General features: G+C 34.4%; 1 protein-coding gene across 1 annotated transcript in view; it reads left to right on the top strand.

Moving 5' to 3' along the window:
• IQCM (IQ motif containing M) overlaps positions 1 to 18,827 on the top strand; it is a 351,685-nt gene that overhangs the window by 70,052 nt on the left and 262,806 nt on the right. The window contains exon 5 of the mRNA XM_065877201.1: positions 5,762 to 5,774. Within this exon, the coding sequence (XP_065733273.1) occupies positions 5,762 to 5,774 (13 nt within the window). The remainder of the gene's footprint in view (positions 1 to 5,761; positions 5,775 to 18,827) is intronic.

Genomic DNA, 18,827 nt, shown 5'->3' with positions numbered 1-18,827 from the left:
TTCCACCCTCCATCCCCTGCCTCTGGCAGCCACAAATCTATTCTCCATATCTGTGAGCTTAGCATATATATACATATACATATACATATATGTATTCATAGATTCCACATATAAGAGACATCATACAGTATTTCTCCTTCTCTGTCTGACTTATTTCACTTAGCATAATGCCCTTGAGAACATAGACCTTCATTTCTGCAAATGACTTTATTTCTTTCCATCAGCTCACATGGGTATTTCTATTGTCTGACCATATCTTTCTTCAGCTTTTACATTCCTTTGCAGGGGGGGAGTTATTTAATAGAAACAATTACCTTTTTTTCCGTCCAAAAACCTTAGGCAATATGTTTGGTCAAAATGTTTACATTGTTTGTGGCAATATTTTTCATCCCTTTTGTTACCCCTGGAGACATTTTTCTTGTGGTATTTATCCATCATATTTTTTAGCATCTTTTCCATTTTATTTGTTTCTGCAGTATTTTTTGTATACCTTTTTTTTTTCATTACTCACTTTGTGGTGAGTTCTTCCTGTACCAGCCACTTGTAGGAGTTTTGGAGGTTTGTGTATGTCAGGGGTCAGAGCAGTTTTCCAGATTAATGGGAGACACCACTAATGACACGGGTCCCTGTTTGTACATGAGTTCCTTTAGCCTCTACTTCCCGCTCAGCCATTCTGTGCCCACTCTGAGGGACAGGTCACATTGCTGACTGTCTCTCCTTACCCCCACAACAAGGAGGTTGAGTCCTGAAAATATGCCCTATCCCTGTGTGATTCCTCATTCAGCCCCCTTTCCTGACTTCTTGAGACCTTGTAAGAACGTGGTCCACGGTGCTTCTGCTGTCAGAATAAGCACCTCAGTTCCGTTCTTCCGAAGGGATTCGCTCCTCGGGTTGTGGCTACTTGTCGTAGCGAGCTATTCTCTGCATTGTCTGAGATCTGCAACCATGGGCATCTTTAACTGCCCTTTCTTCCACTCTCATTTAACTTTCATGTGTATCTGGAAGCTCTTTCTCGGATAATGTGCTTCCGAGTTGTGGATGTCTTCTCATTTCGTCTCAGGAATTTGCTTTTCTGATTTTTTTCATTTTTATTATTATTTTTGGACTGTTTCTAAGAGAAGAAGGGGTAAAGACTATAGTTTTACCCCAAAATTTACAAATGAAAAGGCATGATAATATTTTGAGTAACTAAAGCAAATGCCAAGAAGCAAGCCTCCCCGAAAAATCTGCAGTTCATACATTAATGTTCAACACAGAGCTCTTATTATTACCTATCTGTACTTTTATGTTAAATGATAGTCTTATAATTTCTTCAGAAGTTACTGATGAGTAAAATTAAACATAACATTTTAATAGGCTGTATTAATTTGTTAGGGTTGCCATAACAAATTACCACAACCTGAGTGGTTTAAAACAACAGAAATTTATTCTTTCACAGTTCTGGAGGCTATAGTTCAAACCCAAAGTGTTGGCAGGGCCATGCTCCCTCTGAAGCCTCTAGGGGGGACCCTTTCTTGTCTGTTCCAGCTTCTGATAGTTCCAGGCATTCCTTGGCTTGTGGCAGCATGACTCCAATCTCTGCTTCTGGCTTCACATAGCTCTGTTCTACTAGGTCTGTGTGTCTCTCCTCTTCTCATAAGGACATGAGTCATACTGGATTTAAGGGCCCACTCTACTCTAGTATGACATCATCTGAATTTAACTAACCATGTCTGCAATGACCCTATTTCCAAAAAGATGACATTCTGAGATATTTGGTGTTTAGGACTTCAACATTTCTTTTTGGAGGACACAATTTAACCCATAACATATGGGGTAGTATCTTTTGGTAGAGAATGGATTAGCTGATTGTTATAACTCACAATTTATTTTTTAACAGATAAGTAATATTTTTGTGAAACAAATCTAAAGTATTCTTAAAAACACATTGTGCTTTTTATAACAGCTATATTGAACCATTGAGAAATATTGATTTCCTTATTTTAATACTGTGTTTAAATTTGTGTCTTTGTTAAGTTGGGAAAAAGGTGTTTGGAGACCTGCCAGTGATTATTATTTCAGGAGATAGAAATATAGGCCAACATTGCTTAGTTATCTACTTATGGACAGATAAATACTTATATAAAACTATAAAAAAGTGTTATTTAGCCAAGGAACTGTGGATATTGGAATAGTATCTTGTTTTAGTTTGTGAGTAACAAAATCTATTAAATTCTGGCTTTAATAATTCTAACGAGGTATTTATTTCAGTTAATGGAGAGAAATGTTATTTGGGTAAATCATCCATTTTGAAATAAAAAAATTTTTAAAATAAATTACGTTTTAAAGTTATCTTAAAAATCACTGAAGAACTAAAAAGACAGTGGAGAACTCCACTGGTCAATTTTTGATTGACCACCTATTAACCAGAGTGAGAAGCAGAACATTCGAGTGGGAAACTTGTTTACGCCATGAAAGCATTGTGATACTGGACACCTGGGAAGAGGAAGCGTGTATGTAAGGAGGACAGAGTCAAGGTTCAGGGCCTGTCCATGTTGGAGACTTTTATAAAAGAGCCTCCCGACATTAAGCCAGTAAGAGCAATCTAGGATGTATCCCATTTCTTCTCCAACCAAAGCAAAAACTTTTTAAAAATGTGAAAAAAGAAACATTCCCTGAGGAGTTGTGGCCACTCACAGGGTCTTGCATGGATTTGTACCTTGTGTATGCATAGCCTAGCTTAGTCAGGGAGCCTCAAGTTATAACTTAGGTTAAGATGATTTCCAACTGGTAATGCCCCCAGGCTGCTGGCAGAAGGAACTGTAAACCCTCTTGAATGAAAGGAGCTTAAATTAATTTTTAAGGGCAGTGAAGATCAAGGAGTCCATAATATCTAAGCACATAAAGAAACAATGCAAAAGGTACAAAAACCAGCTAAAAAAATACACAATAGTAACAGGCTCATTTAGATTCACATATTGGAATTATCAGAGTCAAATATTAGAACAACTATACTTAGTGTGTTTAAAGAAATAAGAGAAGTTGAAAATATCTGTAGAGAATAGGAAATTATAAAAAGTGACATAAATTTGAAATTAAAACAACAAAACTTCTAGAACATAAAAGCGCAATAACTATATTGGCATACTTGGTAGCATATTGGTTACAGCAGAATAGATAACCGGTGAAATGATAGTAAGGTTAGAAGAAATTATCCAGAATGCAACATAGAAAGACAAGTTGCAAAATACAGAAGGGAAGGCAAGAATGATACTATGAAAATGCTATCAAGAGATCTAATATCCCAATGATCAGAGTCCAAGAGGGAGAGGATATCCCATCTAAGGGATATGGCAGAGGCAATATCTGAAGAGTTTTCGTTAAGTATTCACTTTTTAATATCTAGAATATCACTTTCATAATTGTATAACTTTTAAACTAGTAGTTAAAAATAGCATTAAGCATAGTACATAACACAAATGAGGGCAAGAAGAGGGAGGAAAGGAACGTGGTAAAATAGAAAGTGAAAATTAGAAGGTAGATACAAGTAAAAAATTACTATTGTTTATATTCATCTATAATTATTATCACATACATTGAACAAAAATGAACAAAATACTCCAGTTAAAAGTCAAAGAATTTCAGAGTATAGGGTGAAAAAAATCAACTATATGTTGTTTTTGAGACACATTTAAAATATAGACTATAGAAAAGTTGAAGTAAAAGGTTTTTCAGCTTTCTTTTGACTTCTGTTTACATAGTATATATATTTTTATCCTTTTGTCAATATTAAGAATATAAAAGGTGATATCACTATAGAAATAGACTTAACAGAAAAAGAAAGGGAATATTGAGAACTTATACACAATAAGAAGGTTTCTGGAAAAATATATACTACCCTAACTTAACAAAACAATAGAAAACCTGAAGACTTTTGCAATTATTGAAGAAAGTACATCTTTGTGAAAAATATTTTTCCCCAAATTACCAGGGCAAATGATTCTGCTGGTAAAGTCTATCAAGGATTCAAGGGATAAATTAATATTATATTTCAGAAGATGTTAAAATTTTATATTTCAGAAATATAAAGGATTTATTTTATTCTAAGTCCAATCAGGAGACGTGTACTACATAGTGATTTAAACTGGGGAAATTTAATATATAAGGAGTTATTAAGACATGGTAAAAGAGATGTCAGTGAATTCTATAGGGTATTTTAAGGCTGAAGGAGAGTATGCAGAGATGGAAGAATTTGGAAGGGACCTCCCTCCCCAAGACTGGAGAAGGTGTAGTTGCAGCCTGTTGCAGGCAGAGAAGTTCCCTGTGTGGCTGGACCATAGCTGGTCTACAGTTACTGGGTGAGCAGGAAGCAGCCTTCTGAGTTGCATGCGAGCCTCAGTTAAGGACAGACACCAGGCATACAGGCATGCAGGGGAAGTGGGCATGCTGCTATGGGTGAGAGGCCTGGCGGGCCTGGTGTCCACTTTGGACAAGGATAGATGAGCAGAGCGAGTTGGAGAGCCAGTGTGGACAGGAGGTCTGGAGTGTGATGTCTCTATTTCTAGGGCTGTCAGACAGTGATCACCAGGCCAAGCTGGGGCTGTGAGTTTGCCAAGGGATCTATACCTTATATAAAAATACATGATATACCAAAGAGGTAGCACTACATATGCATGGGAAGAAAAGGGATTTTTCAATACATTGTACTAGAATAAATATCCTTATAGAAAAAAGCACAACTAGACAACTATTTCACATCACCTCACTCTTGGCGAGTAGTGACTGAAGGGAAATATTAGGGGAGCTTCTGATTGCTAGAAATGTTCTGGTTCTTAATCTAGTCATAGTTAACAAGGATGTTTGTGAAAAGTTACTAAACTGAATTCTTATGTTCAATTTTCTGCATGAATTACATTTTAATAAAAATGTTAATCTTTTAATTTTATAAGACAATATAGTGAAATATATCCAAGGTCATGGAGTAGGAAAGGATTTCTTAAACAAGACACAATATCACCAAGTGTAAGTGAAAGAACTGATTCACTTACCTATATCAAAATTAAGAACTTCTATTCATCAAATGTACCAAAAAGAGTAATAAGACAAGTCACAGAGTGGGAGAAAAAAATTACAATATATATATCACCAACAGTTCTCTAAAACCTAGTGTATATAACAGATTCCTTCAAACTAGGGCGAAAATGAGAAACAACCTGCCGAAAACTGGACAAAAGACTGGAAAGGGAGTTTAAAATCCAAATTCTTTATGAACTTATACAAAGATGCTCAGCCTTGTTGGTGATTAGGTATATGCAAAGGAAAGCTAGGGGATTCGAGACCACACCTACCAGATGGTTATAGATCTAAAAGACTGAGAGTACAAAGTGTTGGTGAGGATGTTGAAGGCTGGGGATGCTCATACCCTTACTGGTGTCAAGTAAAGCTTAATGGTAGTGATTCCACTCCTTAGCTCGCTGTAGAGCAGTGCCTCTCACCCTGTACTGCATAGTTTCCACACAGACTTTAATGTGCAAATGAATCTTGGTAAGATGAATATTCTGATTTAGTAAGTCTGGGTTGGGACCTGAGCATCTGCATTTCTCTCAGGTTCCCAGATGATGAGGATTCTCCTAATCCATAGACTTGCATTAGAGAACCTCTGACACACATAAATTAGGAGGCACATACAAGAATGTTCAGGGACTTCCCTGGTGGCCCAGCGGTTAAGACTCCATGCTCCCAATGCAGGGGGCCTGGGTTCCATCCCTCGTCAGGGAACTAGATCCCGAATGCTGCAACTAAGAGCCTGTATGCCACAACTAAAGATCCCACATGCTGCAGCTAAGACCCAGCACAGCCAAATAAATAAATATTAAAAAAAATAAAAAAGAATGTTCATAGCAACATGGTCTGTAAATAACTCCAGGCTGGAAACAATTCAAATGTCATCAACAGCACAATGATGAATAAATCACGGTAAATCCAAGGGAAGAGTATATTGCAAGAGAGCGGACAACCTGTATCTACATGCAGCAACATGAATGAATTTTGTAAATATGATGTTGAGCACTAAAAGCAAAACACAGAAGTATTTTGGTAGATCACGTTCAAATAAAAAGGTAAAACTAAGTGTTATAGTTTAATACTATTGGTACATTTACAAAAAAAGACACAAATGTTTAAAAGAAAAGTCAGGGAAGTAGTTAGGTCTTGGGAGAGGGAAAGTACTTTGATTGGGAAGGAAGCATTCTGGGATGGGGCAAATATATTGTTTCTGGTACTAATACTAAGTGCTCCACTCTTTGTTAAAATCTGTGCATATAACATTTAATGTACTTTCCTCTATGTATGTTACACTTTTACAACAGTAGAGTTTTAAAAGATCAGCTTCACCAGGAAAAGCAAGGCTGAGCACCTATTCTGCTAGAGGCTTGGGAGTGGGACATCTTAGGGTGACCAACTGGCTCAGTTTGCCCTGGACCGAGGAGGTTCCCAGGATCTGAGACTTTCAGTACTAAAGTAGAGGCAGTCTTGGGCAAAATGGGATGGTTGGTCACCATGCATCTAGACTGCTTTACACTGCAGAGGCCATTAGGGACAAAGGATAGGTTCTGAAGATCTCGTAATGTATTATAAAATTATGAAGAAGGCAGAGTCTTTAAACGGGTTTAAAGCAAGAATTGAAGGGCTAAACCCCTGGAGAGATTTATTTGGAGTTTCTAGTTAAAACAACTAGGACAATGGCACAGTGTTAAACAATTTGTTAGGTTTCTTGAGAGGCTCCTGACAGCCCAGTCTTGTTCTGCCTGAGCAGCCTTGCAGGGTATTGTGGGCAACTTCTGGAGTTCGGCTGTGTCCTCTCACCTATACTCTACTGTCTGCCTAAACGGTTCTCTGGACTTAAGTCTCAGGGATCTCCAAAGAGGATTTGAGTGTCCTGAGAATGTAGGACTCAGAACCCTAATTCCTCTAAGGGACAGAAGCTCTTCTACTCCACGTTAGACCCACTTACCATCCTTGAGGGTCCCCTTACCAGTGAAGCTGCCCCTAGAGTTGCTTTGTTTCTGAGTGAGCCTCCACAGATAAATCTACTAAACCCTTAGTACAAAGTGGTGGTGAGTTGTCTTTGTTTATTTTTCCCTACTAGACTGTGTATTTCTCAAAGCTTGGGGCTGTCTTGTTCATCTTGTGCTCTCAACATCTTGTGTTCTCAACGTGCCTGCCACACCATAAGCATCCATTGTTTAGCTGCATCTAGTAAATATGAGATAAATATCTGCCGAGGTTGCAGATGACAAAACCATGTATTGAACTAAAATACTAGGTGTAACAATTAGTTTGGTCCTGATGAAAGCCATGCTATGTTATCTTTCTATGTTTAGTTAAGTATTGCTTGCCTGATAGAGTGTAACTGTGGTAAATAACAGTTTTGATTTGAAAAAAAGTTTAAAAAATGTTTAAAAAAGTAAGAAAAAAAAGTAAGCACTTATCTATAGGCTACTGATTCTTATTGGATATATATGTCTTAGAACATACACCCCTCTAGAGCAGATACTATGTTATGTGTGAGTTCTGCTAGGTAACCACCACATTTATTATTCCTAATTAAGAAAAAAACTTGATATGTTTTCTCTAATACATAAGGCAAAGGGTGATACAAATTTTATGGACTGGGAGACATGTTTGTGTCCCTCAATATATTTTTGAATCTATCCTAAGTCTGAGGAGAACTATTCATTACCGTGTCCTAACCCACAGGGAAACCAAAGTCAGTCATTCTTGAAATTTAACATCCTGGAACGATACTCTTGTGTTCTAAAATGTACTTTAAACCAATGAGAGTCTCTGTGGTATTTGGATGATTGCGCTTTGAAGGAGCTCCAAATTTTCTTATGCAGTCCATGAGATGGGTTTATAGTTTAGACAGATGAAGGCAGTAACTGTTGAGCTCGCAGAATATCCCTTCTTTGCTAAAGGGGGAAAATGATACTTTTAGTCATTCCTGAATGCTTTGCAAAAGGTAAAATATTCCATTGCTTTTAAGTTGGAACTAATTTATAGCAAGTATTCAAAGAATCTATTTAATTACACACCAATGGGTATGAAAATGGATTTCCTATTTTTTGACCCTTAATTTTTATCAGTTTGTGCTACAGTGTCCACTGGGAAATACAGTGTATATAAGGGATGTTTCTTTCAAGCATTTCATGCATATGAATCTTTTAAACATGAGGTTTTGAAACTATATTGGCAAAATATGCTACAATTCTATTGCTTACAAACAAAAGCCAAGGTGGTTTTGACTTGAAGTCAAAAAGTGCCATTTATTAAATGTCATGGTAATGACTTGTACCATCAGTTCCATAAAGGAAATCTCTGTGAGAGCATTTTCTGAAAGTGTTTTTTTTTTTTTTTCTCTCTCTTATTGTCTGCTTGGAATATTTCTTCTTGAATATACACACTGTGAATTTGACTTTGTCCATGAACAACCAAAATCTTAATGTTAGTCCATTTACTTACAGTGAATTTTGAATTAATTTTTAGAATACAAAAAGCACGATCTTATTCTTTTAACCTGGCCCCAAACCCTTTTAAAGGCAATTTTCCAACTAGATTTACAATCCCTTTCTTACACCTAAGGTAGTTTTCTCTGGCATAAGTTTTAAAAATTAGAATTAATGATTCATGACCATAGTAAATTACATGTATGTCATAGTATATTTTGCAAGCTTATCTGACTTAAGGAATAGAAGGCTAAAACATGGAAATAAGGAAAATAGAATGTTAGAAAGTTTTCTTTTTCTGGGTTTCTAATTTTTGACTTAAATTCCTCTGTGGGGCAAAACTTGGTTTGGGAATGTATTGAAAAATATTTAAATGACTGATGCATTTTCTCTTATTGTGTTTTAAAAAAGGATAGAATTTATCACTTTACAAGAAAGAAAAACAGACTTTTAGAAAGAAATCTTATGTTTTTCATGATCTTAATTGCCCCTAATCATTTTCATGTGAATGAAAGTGTTTTTCCACAATTAATCTTGTAGAACATGAATTTTTAAAATAGTATTCACAATTTTTTTCAATTTTTAGTGTTTCTGAAATAACACATGATTAAAAATAGAATTTTGTGTGTGATTCTAATACGAAGGGTCTTTTAAAAATAATTCTCATTAGAATTAGTAAATTGTTACAGAGGAAATTAGTAAGTAAAATGGCTAAATAAAATTAGAGTCATTTTATATTCTTTATAGTTATAATTCTTTTTTTATTGTTTTGTTTTTGTCAGAGTTAGGTTTTTAGTAATCAGTGAAAGTGAGAACAAATATTTTCTCAAGGTTGTTAAAAAAACTTTTACTGTATTTTTGGCTCCATTAAAATTGCTTTTGTATCCCAAGATAGGCCTCAAAATGACAAAAATGTTTGATAAAAAGGATAATTTATTTAGGAAAAGTGAGGATCTTAACTAAGGAAAAAGCCTTAAATGGAGATGTATAGAGATAGAAAAATGTGGTTAGAATTTAACAGGAAAACAGTTAAACAAACAAACTCACAGGAATTTCACTCATGATAAGAAGAATAAAAGAAGAAAAAAACCAGAGTTTTGTCTTATTTATAATGTGTGAGGGAAATCCCTCTTTATCTGTTTCTCATGGTGGATATAAGAATCAGATGAGATTGTTTTTGTAGAAGTTAACTGTAAATTGTGAAGTACTAAACTCTGATTACTATTTTTAGAATGGAGTATTAATACTTGAATCACAACATAACATTGCAGAAGGTCTAAAGTTAAAAAAGTCTCATACTAATGAATTTAAAATATCCACAGGAATTCTTATTCTCAACAGAAAACCACCTCAGTGCAACATATAGAAAACTGTTTTTGAATTTAGTTCATTTCCCAGTGAGAAAAGTAAGAGCTTAGTCCCAGGAAAACCACTTGGCTATTTAGACTTTGAAATACTCTAATTTGTTTTGTGAATTATTTATTCTCAAGATGAACTTCAAATTAGAAAGTACCTTTAAGATATATAGGAGGAGCTTTTAACCTTTTAGGACTATAACTCAAATTTGATTTGGCACCATAACAAGAATAATATAAATTGCTCATGTGAAGATACTACTAGAAGATATGTAGAATATTTAACTTGTCTTTATTGTTTTACTTAAATATAATTTACAGTAGCAAAATGGTCTTATCTCAAATGTACCATTCAGTGAGTTTTGGGGAACAGATATTGAGACACAGCATTTCTATCACTTCAGAAAGTTCCCGTCTGCCACTTCTCAGTCAGTCTACCCCTGTCCCACTCTCCACCTCTAGAAGTAACACTGATCTGATTCCTAGTGTCATTGTTTAGTTTTGGAAATTTAGGAATTTCATATAAATGAAGTCATATACTATGTATGTTTTCTTGTCTGACTTCTTTCATTTAGCATAATGTTTTTGAGATTTATCCACGTTGTTGCAAGTATCAGTAGTCCATTCTTTTTTATTGCTGACTAGTAGTCAACTGTTTGACAATACCACATGTATTATCCATTCTCCTGTTAATGGACATCTGAATTGTTTCTAGTTTTTAGCTGTTATAAGTAAAGCTTCCATTAGTATTTGTGTACAAGTATTTGTGTGGACATGTGTTTTTATTTTTCTTGGATTAACACCTGGATACAGAATTAATGGATCACAGAGTAGATGTATGTTTAACTATTTTAGAAATGAGAAAGTTTTCTAAAGTGGTGGTACCAATTTGCATTTCCATTGGCCTTCCAGTTGCTCCACATTCTCTGACATTTGTTGTTGTCAGTCCCTTTCGTTTTAGCCATTTCAGTGGGAGTAGCTCATTGGGGTTTCAATTTGCATTCCTCTGCCTGATGACTAATGATGCTGAGCACTTTCTCACATGCGTGTTTTACATTTGTAGATCTCCTTTTGTGAAGTGGCTCTGTTTTTTGCCCATTTTAAAAAGAGTCATTTGTCTTTTTTTTATTGAATTGCAAGAGTCTATATATATTCTGGGATTTAGGTTCTTTGTCATGTGTTATGAATACTTACTCACATGTGTTATGAATATTTACTCTCAGTAGCTTGCCTTTTTTTCTTGCATTTTCTTATTAGCACAAGGTTTTATTTTTGATGAAGTCCAGTTTTTTCATTTTTTTCCTTTGTGACTTGTACTTTCTGTGTCTTCTTTAAAATTACTTTGTTGATCTAAAGGTTGTGAAGACCTATATTTTTTTCCTAGCAGTTTTGTTGTTTTAGCTTTTATGTTTGGACCTATGATTCATTTCAAATTAATTTTTGTGTATAGTTTAAGGTAGTATCATTTGTTGAAGAGGTTTCTTTCTCCATTGAATTGCTTTTGTGCCTTTGTCAAAATTTTTGATTGTATTTGTACACATCTATTTGAGGTCTGTTTACTCTGTTTCACTACCTCATTATCTTATTCCTGTAGCTTTATAGTAAATCTTGATGTCAAGTGGTGTATATTCTCCAGATTTTTTTCCTTTTCAAGATTGTTTTTACTATTTTTGTTCCTTTGCCTTTCCAAATAAAATTTTAAGTTATTTTGTCAATTTCCAGAAAAAAGATGGCTGTGATTATAATTGACATTGCTTTGAATCTATGTATCAGTTGAGGGATATAGAACAACAATCTTAACATTAAGTCTTCAATCCATGAACGCAGTATAGCTCTTCATTTGTTTAAGTCTTCTTTAATCTCTCAGCAATATTTTATTTTTTTAAAATATACGTTTTATATTTATATGCTATTTGTTAAATTTATCCTTAATGCTTTGATTTTTGAAGCTCTTGCAAATGATACTGACTTTTAACTCCTTTTTCTGTTTATGGTACTATATAGAATACAATTGATTTTTTAATTGACTTTGTACTTTGCAGCATTACTAAAATTCAGTGTTTTCTTTCTGATTCATTAGAATTTACTACATACACGGTCATGTCATTCTGAATAAAGGTAGTTTTACTTTTTTCTTTCCAAACTGTATGTCTTTTTTTTTTTTTCTCTTTGTCTTGTCTTATTGCACTGGTTAGGAATTCTAGCATGATGCTGATCACAGATATCCTATCTTGTTTCAAATCTTAGGCAGAAGGCATTCACTGTCTCACCATCATGTATTATATTAGCTACAGTTTTTTGTAGATTCCTATTGTCAGGATTTTGAAGTTTCCATTTTTGGTAGTTTGCTGTAGAACAATTTTTTTATTCATAAATGCTTGTTGAATTTTGGAAGATTTTTTTATGCATGTACTTAAATATTATTTGATTTTTCTCTCAATGTATTATATATAGTGTATATAGTACACTATATATAATACACTATATTATATATAGTGTATATAGTGAATTGCACTGATTAATTTTCGCATATAAAGCCAACTTTATATTCTTGGGCAACACCTAATTGTCCATAATATATTATGCTTTTCATATATTGATGGATATAAGGCTAAAATGAGATGGTGTGTGTAGAAGTTATTTTTAATACACTAAATAGATGTAAGTTACTGATAAATAATTTTCAGGAAGAAGCATACATAAATAAAACTTAAATCTTTGATGTGAATTTTTTTTAATAAATTTTATTTATTTTTGGCTTCGTTGGGTCTTCGTTGCTGCATGCGGGCTTTCTATAGTTGTGGCGAGTGAGGGTTACTCTTCGTTGCGGTGTGCGGGCTTCTTCTTGCAGTGGTTTATTTTGTTGCAGAGCATGGGCTCTAGGTGCGCGGGCTTCAGTAGTTGCGGCCCACAGGCTCTAGATTGCAGGCTCAGTAGTTGTGGCGCACCGGCTTAGTTGCTCTGTGGCATATGGGATCTTCCTGGACCAGGGCTCGAACCTGTGTCCCCTGCATTGCCAGGCAGATTCTTAACCACTGCACCACCAGGGAAGCCTCTTGATGTCAATTTTTATGTTAATAGTTTAATACCTATAATTAATAATCTATGATATTTTGATGGTAATCAGGAGAGAGCATATTTTATATTCAGGAATAACTGACAAATATTTATTGAGCACTTACTGTGTGTGCTCTGCTCATTGCTGGAGAGGCACGGGTGAACATGACAAAAGCTACTGACCTTGTAGTACTTATATTCTAGTGGAGAAGATAGACAGTAAACAAATTTTTGATGCTCTGCTCTACCTGAGGGAGGTTCTGACCTAGGATTTTAGAATATTGTTAACAAAGCCACCATGTGAGGACTTCGGGATTTTGCTTAGCTGAGCTTCCTTACACCTTATTGTTCAGTTCAATTCCCCCTTTTCCAAACCAGATTTTGCCAGATAGAAAAGTATGTTATTTATGTTTTGCTCTGTGTTCTGCTCTCTTTTCCTGATGATCAGCTATTTAATTCAAACTTTCCTTGGCATTGGAAAATTTATATATTTTAGAATAAACAGATAGAAAGCCATTTTATTATAGAATAACTTAATATATACAAAAATAAAGAGAGTAGGATACCAAATCCATATGTATCCAGTAATTACTGGCTCCAGTAATTATGAACTCATGGTCAGTGCTGTTTCATCCATGTACTCACTCAGTTCCCGTCTTAGTTTGGATTATTTGAAGCAAATTTCTTGCTATCCATCCATAAGTATTTTTCAATTTTATTATAAAATATAAGGAATCTTTTTTTAAAGCACACCAAAATATCATAATCTCATCTAAAAATTAATAAGTTATTATCAACTAATAACTAGTAATTGTTCAAATTCCACATTTTTCATCATATTTTGATAAAACTTCATTCAGGTAAAGACGGAGTTGTTATATCATTTTTGCTTCCATCTTTTACAGGAATAAAGACATTTGGTATAAGTATCTATATAGAAGTAAAGATGTCATCTGAATTTTGAAGGCAATGAAATTGATTAAAGTTTTCATTTTTAACGTTTTAAAAACTGACCATAGAAAATGCTGTGCTAGATATATAATGAGTACAAAAAAATTTTAGACCTCAACCATGTCTTATAAAGAATTTATAGCATTGTGGCTGAGTTATAACACAAAAGGTAACCCACAATACAAGTTGTGTTCTGTCCCAGTGATGGGGATGAATGGCTCTCAGCCTCCATGACCATTCACATTGGTGTATCATATCAGGAGGTGATTGCAAGGCACATTTTTTAATGCTGGAAAGACAAAACTTTGAAAATTATTTAACTTTTTAATAATTAGAATGGATTCAGGATTATTGTTGTAATCATGCCAGTTACATTCCTTTGAATTCCAATATGCTTTTATGAGTGAAGAGAAAAAGATGATGGAATTACAGCTTGGCCTTGAAAGTTGGGTGTGCTTTGGGAAGGTGGAGACTGATTAGGAATAGTGGCCAGGGTTCTTGAGAGGAACAGAACCAGTAGGATCTCTCTCTATAGATATAGATACAGATATAGATGTCTATTGATCAATGTATGTACATAGAGGTCTAGATAGACAGATAGAGGGATAGACAGATAGATAAATTTCTCTCTCTCTTTCTCCATATGTGATTTTAAAACATAAATCTCTCCCCTACCTCTCCCCCTCATATATGGAGAGATTTATTTTAAGGAATTAGTTTAGTTTTTGCAGAGGCTAGCAAGTCTAAAATCTGCAGTATGGGCTGGCAGGCTGGAGACCCAGAGAAAAGCTGATGTTGTATCTCAAGTCTGAAGGCAGTCTGCTGGCAGAATTCTCTCTTCTGAAGGCCTTCAACTGATCGGATGAGGCCCACCTACCTTATAGAGAGCAATCTGCTTTACTCAAAGCAGATTTAAATGTTAATCTCGTCTAAAAATACCTTCACAGAAGCATCTAGATATTTTTGACTAAGTATCCAGGTACTGTGTCCTAGACAAGTTGACACATGAAAATTAACCATCACAAGTGGGCACCATGGCATAAGCAAATGAGTGGAGGTGGACTTCAATACTCTTTTGGATTAAGGCAAGTAGAGCACTTAAACTAGAGGAAAAATTCATATATGGACATAGCGGTTAGTAAAACCACTAAGAAATGATCCTAATTTTGTCCTCAATTATTCTTAAAGTTGATGCTAAAATGATATATGTTTCTTGAAAGAACCAAATTTTGTTGAATTTGATCTTTTGATGTGTAGTAGTAAGAAGACAGAGCATCTGTGAAATATTTGATTAGTACAGTCAATTTTCATTTATTAGTAATAATGGAAACAGGGTCTACATGGCTACTGAGCTTCATAGATAACATTTAACACATTAATATTCAGAATTTTCATCATCCACTCAGAATTTAAACTTTTACTTGTAGTTATAACAAGTAGAAACATTGATTTATGTTTTATCTTTGCTTCCTTTCTGATAATGGTTTAAAGGACTGAAAAGGACAGGTTGAAATTGACTGGTCCTTAAAACCAAATTGTAAATGTTGATCATAACAATGGAAAGTCCTTGTTGTTAGCTTATTTCACTAATCTTGTTTGTTATATTTATGTATGATACTTACTGTAGCTTTATAGACTTGGGCTTTGTGAATCACTTTGTACTTACACAAACCTCTAATTTTATTTTCTACAGTTTTCTGCCTGCAATTGAGTCTTAAGTTTTCACTAATCATATATGGTCTATATATGACCATACATATGCAAGGTGACAATCTATCTTGATACTAGCTATGACTAGGAGAGTTGAATAGAGTGAAACATTTGGAATAAACATACAAACACAAGCAGGGCTAAAATGCTGTACTATGATTATCCTTTTGTTTCTGCCACCAGAGTCTTTTTTCTTCTGTTGAATGTATTGCTTTAATGAGCTTTCAGTAAAGATAATGAAACATTAATGAACTTCAATCTTCTGACCACCCAATCATCAAAGACAAAGGAAAATAACTAAAAATTAACAATCTTTCATAGGGGATTAGATTCTTATTTTCATTTTCTAATTCCATTCCAGAATTTCTAATTCTCATTCCAGAATTTGCACAATAATTCTAGCTCATGCATAACCTGCAAATATGAGGAAAATACAATTAGGATAGCTTTCCTCAAAATGTGAGTCAGTTACGAAGAATTTATGAACCTCGCACTCAGCCTATTAGGAACAAAAGAAAAGAATACAGACAAAAATTTGATCAAACCAGAAGCTATCAGTTTTAGCAGTTTGGCATATTTTTGTTTAGTCTTGTTTATGAATTTTTTGGTTCATAATTAAAAGCATATGAATTATGAATTTGTTGGTTGTTTATGAATTTTTTGGTTCATAATTAAAAGCATAAGGTATATGATATTTTTAATTTTCTATATAATGTAAAAAACTTCATAGGCAAATTTTTTGTTATTGAAAAATAATCCAATGTATGTATATATTGTAATTTTCTTAACGAATCTCCCATTACTGGACATTTATTTTATTTCCAATTTTATTATTGTATTGGGGATCCCAAAGACCACCCCCAGGCTTAATGATTTGCTAGGAGGACTCATGGGACTCAGTACATAGCCTTATCAACAGCTAAGTTTTATTATAGTGAAAGGATACAAAGCAAAATCAGCAAGGGAAAAGGCACATGAGATGAAGTCCAGAGGAAACCAGGAGCCAGCTTCCAAGAGTCCTCTTCCAGTGGAGTCACATGGATGCACTTAATTCCTCCAGCAATGAGTCATGACACGTGTAAAGGGTTGTAACTGGGGAAACTCGTTAGAGATTCAGCACCCAAGGTTTTTACTGGGACATGGTTACATAGGCGCCCTCTGCTTAGCATGTACCAACATTCCAGATTTCCAGAAGAAAAGCAGGTATTCTGCATAAACCATGTTTTTTGCACAGTTTAGGCATAGTGAGATACCCTTATCTTTTAGGGAAAGTTTACATCAGTGGGTAAGGAACTGTTTACCTGCCAAGTACTTAGATGCCAGCTGAGGATCAACTTTGCAAGCATCTTCTTCTAAGAATAGCAGTCTCAAGTTTGTTACGCTAACTCTTTTTCTGCACAATTATTATAAATAATGCTGTAATAAGCATCTTTGTTAATAAATCTTTTGGCATATTTCAGATTATTTCCTTATGAAAGATTCCTAGAAATTGATATTACATCAAAAATATGAGCTTTAAAAGACTTCTCTTACTGATAAATTACTTTCCCAGAAGTCTTTTCAAATTTTCACTTTCACCAAGCATGTATGAGTATGGGCACCAAAAACCTTGACTAAAATAGGTGAGATCCATATGGTCCAAACAGCAATTCATCATAAACCTGAAAGAATTAATTAAAAATAATTGAGTTTTATGAGAGGAAACAAAGACTAATCATTGCTTCCATTTGTGGGGGGCAGGGACATTAAGAACACTCTCATTAAATTATCACCCAAAATGCACTTTTCTCCTGGACCTCTGTCTCTTTTTGCCTAGAGATCTATGATATCATTGTCATCTGTAAAACACACACCATCCAATTCATTTTAACATTCATTTGCTTTAAACAATTAGCACATATTCTGTACTAGGCATTGCAGTTGTGTGGAGGATAAAACAGTGCACTGGGCCTGCCTTTTCTCCTTGCTTTTGTTCATTTTGTTTTTACATAATTTTTGCTTATTTTTACCTAAAATTTTATAGCCTATTTTAAATGTTTTTCCTAAAACTGTAATTAGTTGTAATAAATTGCAGAAAACTTGGAAAATACAGAGCACTCACAAAAAATGACAGTCCATTGGTATTCCACCACCCAGAGATACTCACTGTTAAATTCTGGTGTATTTGCTAGAATCTATTTTCCAGGTGTAGTTTTTCCCTTAGTTAAACGACAGAGCTCCATAAGAACCCTCAGAGGGTGTTCCTATAATATAAAGAGGAACTTTGTGAAGGGCGATGCCATGACTCAGGTGATTCAGTTTGAACTTTTGAAAGGAGAAAAGTCATTATTTAAGTTCTCTGAACCTGAAAATAGCCATTATATTGTTCTTTGTTATTCTTGTCTTGTTTACTGAGTCTCTAGGTACATGTTCCAAGTGTTTAACCATTGTAAGTGCGTGACAGAACAACATTGGTTATTGGTTATAGAGCAAGATTCCATTTGAAAGAACATTTCATTTGAACTGTGAGTGAATTCAAGTGTATACCCTAGGAAACAAATTGTTTGGTTCCTGAGAAAGTAGAATAGCAGAAAAGAAACTATGAGGTAAAGCCTGGAAGGACCAAGCTTTACATCAGAGCTACAGCATCCACGTACCACAAGTGATCCTACTAGAATTGCATGCTGGTACGGCAAGAACTGCTGGTACTCTTACAGCATGATTTCTAAATTCTTTTATCCTTGAATTTGATTCCCATCTTGGTCTTGAGGTAAGTGTTTGTTTGTTTATTTACTTAAACAAAAACATATTTTTCTGAGCATATTTTCAGGGCACTGGTATATTTGAAAATGATTTGTTTCCTGACCTTTATACATTGAGAACAATTTTGTTATGAAATTTCTGTTTCACACCTTTTCTTTTCCCTTGGTGGTATTCTGTTATTTATGGGTTCTTTTACTGTTTCAGAGAAGAAATTTGGAAGGAACCTGAGTTTTGCTTCTTTGAGTTTTTTCTTTCTAAATATATATGAAATTTTCTTTATTCTTATACTTTAAATGTTCTTTATTCTTTTAATTTTGCAGAATGTGCTTGTGTACAAATCCTTTTTAATTAACTTATCCTAAAACACAATAAGCCCCAATACTCAAAAGATGCAAATCTTTTTTTCAGCTCAAGAAATTATTATTCAGTAGTGTATTTTTTTCATTCCTGATTGTTCTGTTTTCAACTTTGGTAAAGTGTATGATTCCTTTCATGGATATTTATCTTTTGTCCTCTTTAATCTGTAATC

The sequence above is a fragment of the Phocoena phocoena genome, chromosome 5 (genome assembly GCF_963924675.1).
Source record: "Phocoena phocoena chromosome 5, mPhoPho1.1, whole genome shotgun sequence".
NCBI lineage: Eukaryota > Metazoa > Chordata > Mammalia > Artiodactyla > Phocoenidae > Phocoena > Phocoena phocoena.
The sequence above is the reverse complement of the archived record's forward strand: the minus strand, read 5'-3'. Positions and strand labels throughout refer to the sequence as shown.